At 37.5% G+C, this 8,781-nt stretch overlaps 1 protein-coding gene across 7 annotated transcripts in view; it reads right to left on the reverse strand.

Moving 5' to 3' along the window:
• Positions 1-8,150, reverse strand: part of LOC102951441 (sodium channel protein type 1 subunit alpha) — an 82,972-nt gene extending 74,822 nt beyond the window's left edge. For all 7 annotated transcript variants that reach the window (XM_042994617.1, XM_042994616.1, XM_042994618.1 and 4 more), the window contains exon 1: positions 7,887-8,150. In XM_042994617.1, the coding sequence (XP_042850551.1) occupies positions 7,887-8,150 (264 nt within the window). The remainder of the gene's footprint in view (positions 1-7,886) is intronic.
• Positions 8,151-8,781: the final 631 nt, after the last annotated feature.

Raw genomic sequence — 8,781 nt, forward strand, 5'->3', positions numbered from 1 at the left:
GATACGTTTCAGAAGTTTGGGGTATAAAGAACTTCATAGAAAGTCAAGAGATTTCTATTAGTGTGCAGCTCTGGGAACATTTCTCATCTGGATCAATGCCATGACACCTAATTGTCCTTTTTCTCTTGTGGGTGTTCTAAATGATCTTACTTACTTCTCTATTTTGTGATAACCTCTAGATTCAGGCCAAGATTTCCCTCCTTTTCTGGCTCACTGGGGAAGGGGAAGCTTTCATACAGGTTTACCACCTGACTGAAGGGAGCATGTAATATTTAAAAATTATTTTCTCGGGGTGCCTGGGTGGCTCAGTAAGTTAAGGGCCCAACTTTGGCTCAGGTCATGATCTCACAGTTCATGAGTGCAAGCCCCAGTCAGACTCTGTGCTGACAGATCAGAGCCTGAATCCTGCTCCAGATTCCATGTCTTCCCTTCCCTTTGCCCCTCCCCCTCTCAAGCTCTGTCTCTCCCTCTCTCAAAAATAGGTAAACATTAAAAGAAATTTTGTTCACTCCTGGTCTTATTCTATTTTTCCCTTTAGGCTAGGGATAATCAGCTTAAAGAATAGCCTGTGGCACCTGTCCGCCTGTGGCCCACCCAAGCTTCAATATCTGGCCTTCACCTGATTACACATGTGGTCTTTAAGCCCGGGATCACAAGCCAAAATGCCCACTGAGGCTGGGTGGTGGGCGGTCCCTACCAATTTTTGATGTGTGAATCAGTGATGCCACATATTATAAGAGAAATCCTAAATATGCATGATTATAAATGCATGCATGTATGTATGAATGTGTGTGTGTAATCTCTTGGTTTATACATCTTGGAAACTAATTCAAAATAAACATTATTGCATGAGTCTAGCAAAATCTATCTGTGGGCTCAATATCTCACAGTCAGTCAGTTCTTTTAAAAAAAAATCTCTGCTTTAAGCCCATGCAAAACAGAAGAAGAATTTGTACCCAGGAAAGAGTCTGAAAAATTGCTTGTCCCTTGGCTTTAGCTCGATGGAATAATGGGGGTGGGGCCAGTGCAGGAGATGACCCTACAGGAGATGCCCAGCTGGGCTCTTATCAGCCAGGTTACAGCTGCCTCTGCTTCAGGTTCTCTGCCTCAGAGAAGAAAAACTATAACACAGGCGCAAATAAAATCTGGGGGTCAAATATTTCCCAGCCCGTATCTTTAGCCTATACCGTGGCTGTGGTACCTTATTATATGCTCAATTTTTCTTTGACTAGAGGGGACTAATTTGAGGTCCAGTTTTATCGCAGACTTGCTATGTGAGAACTATGAGCAAACTGTTCCCTGCTGATTTCTACGTCTGCATAGAGAAGATGTGAGTGCCCATAATCAATTCTAAAGTGCCATATAAATACAAGAAATAAAGGGTGAAAAGTGTGTGTTTGTCTGGTTCTCAAATACATACATACACTAACACTTGAGCATTTGAAAGCAAGATCAATTTTTACATTGGAAGTTTGTTGCTCCATCTTTCCTCCCAAATTTCAAATTCAGAAAACAATGCCATCAGCTTATTCTTGTCTGACACTTGGGCACCTCCAAAATAGATTCAGCTCCCACCTATTATTCTGTCTTCATTGTAAAACAGCTAGACTAAACGTCCATCAAGACTCCCAACTTGATTGGGGTACCTGGGTGACTCAGTTGGTTAAGCATCTGGCTTCAGCTCAGGTCATGATCTCACAGTTCATGACTTCGAACCCCGCAACGGGTTCTGTGCTGACAGCTCAGAGCCTGGAGTCTGCTCCGGATTCTGTGTCTCCCTCTCTCTCTGCCCCTCCCCTGCTTGTGCTCTCTCTCTCTCAAAAATAAGTAAACATTACAAAAATTTTTTTAAAAAAGACTACCAACTTGATCTTTAAAAACGTAAAGTGGACCATGTGACTCCTCTACCCAAAGCCTACTTAGAATTCATTTTGCCCTTAAACTTCAAACTCTTTAATATGCACTACAATGTACTTTTTTCTAACCCTGGCCCACCTCCCCAACCACATCTTATTCTCTTCCTACTTATTATAGAGGCACATAATTTAAGTTTCCTGAATCTGTCCTCTTTGGAAAAAAAATAAAAGGTATTTATCACCCTATTATATCTGGTGGGAAATGTAGTTGTCTAATTATTTTTCAACTTGATCCAAACCTACTGTATCTCAAAATTTTGGTTTTTACCAAGGCAGGGGATGCCCCTGATTGAGAAGAAACAGTGAAGTGACAAGTCAGGTTTGAGAAATACTGCCAACTGAAGAGATGAGGAGTCCAGCTTGCAAAGTGGCATGAGTAGAGGGGCAGGAACAGCAGTGATGGGCTTATATGTATTCCATAACAGACTTCTCTTTTCCACTGGTATTATCAGTGCAAAGACTACAAACCAGAAGCAGCATGGCAATGGGCCACGGAAGCTGACAGATCTGTTTTAAATCTAGTGTCTGTTACTTAATAGCTTTTGTGATCTTAGGCAAATTACTTCACCTCAGTTTCATTATTTTAAAATAAAGACAAGGGTTATCTGGGAAGGACATGGGGATTAAATAACAACTGTAAATATCCTGATACATAGTGCATAGAGTACAGAGCCATTATTTTTGCCTGCCTGGCACGCCTTCTTCTGTGGTCTACACCTCTTCCTTTGAGAGAACACCTCTCCACTGCCTGCCCACATGGCTTGGGTGGAGCTGACCCACCCCTTAGCATGTTGACCACCCCTTAGGTCAACATGTGGCGCTAACCTGGTCAATGAGACCATCACATACCCTAGGCTACAGGAATTGATTCAGAGGAGGTCATGTGAACTAACTACAACCAATTCCAGGACTTCTGCTAGAGCTTTTGAAGAAAAGTGAGCTCTTTTTCTTGGGGTTATTAGGCTGTAAGCTGTTAGCTTGGTGCCACTGGTGGCTATTTTTGCCATCTTGTGGGAAGAGCCAGCCTGTGAATGCAGCCAGCATAGGAAAAAGTAGAGCCAAAAATAAAAAAGAACTGAGTCCTGACATTGTTCTTTCAGGGTGCTGGATCCTTTGATATTAACATGAGATTTACCTCACAAATACATTTATTGATTGATTAATTAGTTAGCTTCTTTGTTTTCAAAAACTAGTTTCTGTTAGATTTTTATCACTCTCAGTTGAAGGGTTTCTTACTAATATAGCTGGTACTTAATAAATGCTAGCCATTATTTTACTACCACCATCATCTGGGATTATTTCTGAAACAGAGATGGGGAGGTGACAAAGAAGAACGAGGCATAAGGAAGAAATAATGGATGAGGAGGAGAAAGATTTGGAAGTCAACTATAGTGCCTTGGATGTAAGAGAGAGCCTTGGATGACTGCTAATTCTGAAAGACCTAATGATGTGCCAAAAAAAATACATTAATTGGGGGGCTGTCCATAGGACGATTTATGGAATCATAAGCTTTTACTTACAATCTACTTTTCTGATTTTCCATTCAATTACTTTTACAAGAAAACTCCCTGATTTCAGTTAAAAACAAAGCAAACAACTCTGTCTACCCAATATAACAATTTAAAACTCCTGCAGCAATAACAGACTAGGCATTTATTTGAAATCACAAGTTCATACATGACTCTTCATGCAGCTCCAATGAAGAGGAAGCAGGCATCTTTTTAAAAAGAGCTGATAAAAAGGGAGGATAAGTTGTTCATAAATGGCCCATAAAATAATAAAGGAAAGAGTACATTTTTAAACGGATACATTTCTACATTCCATAATTAATAAACATCCATTTTCACCACAGATCTAAAATACTTCATTCTATTTCCAGTACCCTGTCACAAAGGATATTTTCTTCCATGGTACTAGTGAGTCATCTGTAATTTTAAGAAGAACATGAGAAGAAAGAAGTTTTCTGTAATAAAGAGTAGGTGAAGAATTTCAATGTATAGCCAAATGGTGCAAAATTAACCCAAGCTATGAAATAAAAAAACTGTGGAAAAAAGAACCATAAGGAAAAAAAAAAGTTTTGTTCATAAGCTAAATGTGCCCTGCCACATAGCTAAAGTAAATAAACAAACAAAAGGAACACTGCCTGAAATCATGTTTTGAAGACCACTGGACCAGAGCTAAGATGGTGTGGAAAATTCTGTGACTGTATTCTGACAGCACTGTTATTTTAGTTTTTAGTTCTTACCTTGGCCTGCTGAAGGATTAAAACATCAGAGGGTCTGGAAATGCTTCCATGCATCAGGAATGTTCATGAGATGGTTGCTACTATTTCTTTAGTTATTACTATAATATCACTGACCGTGGAATAAACTACTTTAACAATTTTAGTAGAACTTTCGAACATTATATAATGTGCACAATTTAAACTAGGGCAAAGAAGATAAAAATATGTGGGCATATGCCATCTGAAAATACACCATCAGCAATGACATTTCCATAAGCTCACTGACATTGTCTTTTTAGAAGATCACAGAGGGTTTTAGTGTGGCTTACACATATATTTCTTTTATGGATACCACTGTACTTTAAAATATAACATAAAGAATAGGTTCTGCAGCCATTTTTACAGTAGGCTTCCTTTGCTTATTCTGTATATTAATAAGAAAGAAACTAGACTTTGTATATAGATATAAATGGCACATTATTTATTGTACCTCAGTTAAACCTTAGGGAAGTAAGTCACTGGCCTACTGATATTTGCATATTCCAGCTCATTCAGGAATAGAATAAAATCCACATCCCCAATATGAGTAATAGGTTTTTTCTAGTGACATTTTTCCTGAAAAACTTTTTTTCTAGGGACATTTCCACCATTAAGCGCTTTATCTATGCCAGGAGTATTGTGTATATGTGTAATCCACTGTTTTAATGAAGGCCACTCTGCTGATCTCAGATTTTCAAGTCATAAGACAAAACTGGTCATCAAACATCAAAAGAAATATTCATAATTATTCCAACTTTAATCAGAGCGAACTAATTCAGAATTTAAGACTATTCCTCGATACTGAAATAACCCAATTATGGAAGAAAATGTAAGACTAGAAAACAAGTAATGGCAACCATAGTCTCAAAATATGAAAATGCAAAAGAAGGACATTTTAAACACATAGCTTAGTCATGTGTCCTAAACACACAGCTTAGTCATGTGTCCTAAGCTTGCAGTGTTACTTTTTAAGGATTCCAGTCCTCCAGAATGTTTCATTTGTATTGCACTTTGAATGGCTTACACTGGAAGACTTGCTGGATGTCAGCCCAGTGTTAAGGCAATAGATGTGCCTTGCCTTGGGGAAAACTCCTTCCTGATAACAATATTTCTCTTATCAGGTTGTTCTGCTTGCACAATGTGATTTGTTCCAAAATGCCAAAATGTTTTTCCTTCCTCACACAATGTGCATTTGAAGATAAGGATGGATGGTGTTAGAGGCAAGTAGGAATGTGAACCGAACAAAGTTTATAAGGGTTATTTCAGCACAAGAATCTGGCTGGCTTCCTTCAGAGTTGGTCTTCAGAGTTGGTCTTTAATCCTCAGTTTGAAGACCTTTCTTTTAACTATTTGAAAGGGGCTGCATAATTTTCTTTTCCATCTGCCCTGTTTGTTATAAGCCAATTGTTGGCTGTTTGGGGACACTCCCTCAAGACAACAGCTTTTATTGGTCTGAAAACTCTTTAATTTAAAGGACAGATTGAGTGGACAATCTGGTTTCCACATAAAGAATCACTGCCCTTGTCAACATGGATTAGCTTGGCCTTTCTCAAAGCATTCGTTTATTGTTGTATACGTAAGGACACCGTACATGAGCTGGGATGCTAGATATCAGCCCTGTTTGATGAAGGGGTAGACTCTGGGTAGCTTTAATAATTTTCAGATAGTAATTACTACCAGAGAGGTGGGACATAGATGTCAGGGGGTAGCAAAAGCCCTGCTAAGGATGAAGCCCAGTAACCCATGATAACAGCACCTCTAAACAGGCTGCTTCAATAATGAAGCAATTTTAAATACGTTAAAATGTTTGTCTAACTGAATTATCTGCATTGTCACCTTCCTTATACAAATAAACCCTTCATCATTTGATTAATTTGGTTTTTAGCTTTTGCAGACATTGCATTAAATTAATTTCCAAAGGACTGATTTAATGATAAAGTGCAACTTATAATTTAAATGATAGTTATGAAATGGATAAAATCTTACCTGCTAAGATTTAACAATGGTATGTTAAAAAGGAAAGTTGAATAAAAGATAATGAAATCTATGGGAAATGACTCTTTATCTCTTTCTTTAGTGTATAATGGGCAAACCAGTTTTTAAGAAGGGAAAGTAAGTTACGCTGAAATTGGTTATAGCCTGAAAAGTTAAAAAAAAAAATCTGAACACAGTGAAAATTTTACCTGTGAAACTGCAACAGTCAATAAGAAGTGATTTGCAAAACTGTCTCAAATCCACATATTAAAATTGTTAAGCTTATACATTTAATAAGGACTACTTGATACAGGCTGTGCCAGCAACCAAAAGAGTTCCTAAAAGTTTTGGGGGTATTTTAAGGCCTATGCCCAACTGAAAAATTTTACCTGCTCAATTGCAATCTTTTTACCCTACCCTTCTACCAAGAGTTCACAAACGTATTGTGTCCAGTGAATGATAATAAAATGTTGCAAATTAACTAGTCATAAATTTAATCTAAAATTAATACAATAAACTTTTTCAATTTTATCTTTTTCTATGCTTTCCTTCTTGGTTTGGTGTAATCATAGTCATAATGAAAGATTGGGTGCTTAATACAAGGTATTCATTTCAAGCATAAATAGAAAACGCAAGCATTTAAATATTGTTTTATAGGTTCTTCAGAATACAATATTTATGTTAATCTTACCAGTATCAATATACCTCCACCAAAATATTGAATACTTTTTTGAAATAAAAATATTGTAAGCAAAATTTTATTTTATGTATTAATAATACTGAGAAAAATGGTTGAATAGCTGTCATTATTTAAATCTTGATTTAACACTTTGTGATACAGAAATTCAGTTGTTACATAATTCAGTTGATTGAGATACTGAGTTTTAATGGCTGTCACTACTAAAAATGATACTTCCCAAAGACACATGGATCCAAATGGAAAAAGCACATTATTAGTTACTAAAACTGTAGTTTGAAGAGGAATGTTCTTTTCCAAGTAGAGAAAAGTTTCTGCAAGAAGTTGAGTTATTATTGGGGCGCCTGGGTGGCTCAGTCAACCGGTTAAGTGGCCGTCTTCGGCTCAGGTCATGATCTCACAGTCCGTGAGTTCGAGCCCCGCGTCGGGCTCTGTGCTGACAGCTCAGAGCCTTGAGCCTGTTTCAGATTCTGTGTCTCCCTCTCTCTGACCCTCCCCCGTTCATGCTCTGTCTCTCCCTGTCTCAAAAATAAATAAAAATGTTAAAAAAATAAATTTTAAAAAAAAGTTGAGTTGTTATATATAACATAATTTAGAAATTGAAAACCTTGTGGCGTCAAATTTTGTTCTATGAGAAATTAATACCAATATTTTAAAAGTCTTTATCTGTCCCTAAATAAAAGTTTAGGGATAACTTGGGATAATTTTAGGATTTTCAAGTACAGAAAACACACAAAATTGCATAGTGAATACAATCTCTGGGGAGAATTTAATTTGTTAAATTAGCTGCCTGCCTACAACATACATTTATGTTCAGGTATTTGTTGTGGTGCATCTGGGACAGCTTCATCTGTTATGACATAATAAATTTGTTTTTCATGGATATATATGCATAAAACACACATAAAGGCATTTTATTTCTTAAACAGAAGGATACTTAAGACTTTCTGCTAATTTGGCATGTTTTGGTGCTATAACAGTCCAAGGTACTCAGTAGGCAATTAGCAGTAAAATATGCCCAATAAAAAACACTCACTTTTTTATTGATATAGTACGGGTCCAGGTCCTCCAGCGGCTCTGACACCATCTCTGGAGGGATGTCTCCATAAATAAAAGGAAGGTTCTTTCCAGCTTCCAAGTCACTATTTGGCTTTGGGCCATTTTCATCATCATCTTTCTTGTCTGGTTTGGGATTCTTAGCCTTTTCTTCTGCAATGCGTCTTTCAATAGCCGCAAGAGATTCTCTGGTGAAGAAGTTGAAGCTGTCAGGTCCTGGTGGTACAAGCACTGTTTGCTCCATCTTGTCATCCTGCACATTTTAATTACCATTTAATCTGCATATGAAGGTCCTAAAAAAAAAAAAAAGGATGCAGATATTCTAAGGAGATTAAGAGAAGATTTTAGTACCTATAAACTCTGGTCATGACATATGAACCAGCTGATTAAAATTTTTGTTCCCATTTAAATTAAAATGAAATTCCTAGGGGTGCCTGGGTGGCTCAGTAAGTTAAGGGTCCAATTTCAGCTCAGGTCATGATCCTAAGGTCTGTGTTGACAACTCAGAGCCCGAAGACTGCTTCAGATTCTGTGTCTCCTCCTCTCTCTGTCTCTCCCTGCTCATGCTCTGTCCCTGCCTCTCTCAAAAATGGATAAACATTTTAAAAATATTTTAAAAAGTGTAATTCCTAATTAGAATTTTTTTTGTGTGTTGTAAGAACATTTAACACAAGATGTACCCTTTGAACAAATTTTTAAGCGTGCGAGATAGAATTAACTACAGGCATACAGTTGTATAGCAGATATAGAACTTATTCATCCTGCATAACTGAAACTTTATACCCATTGAATGTCAACTTTCTACCACCCCCCCCCCCCAGCAACCACCATTCTACTTACTGCTTCAATGGCTTTGGCTTAACAGATGTGCTTTC

Source organism: Panthera tigris, chromosome C1 (genome assembly GCF_018350195.1).
Source record: "Panthera tigris isolate Pti1 chromosome C1, P.tigris_Pti1_mat1.1, whole genome shotgun sequence".
Classification (NCBI taxonomy): domain Eukaryota; kingdom Metazoa; phylum Chordata; class Mammalia; order Carnivora; family Felidae; genus Panthera; species Panthera tigris.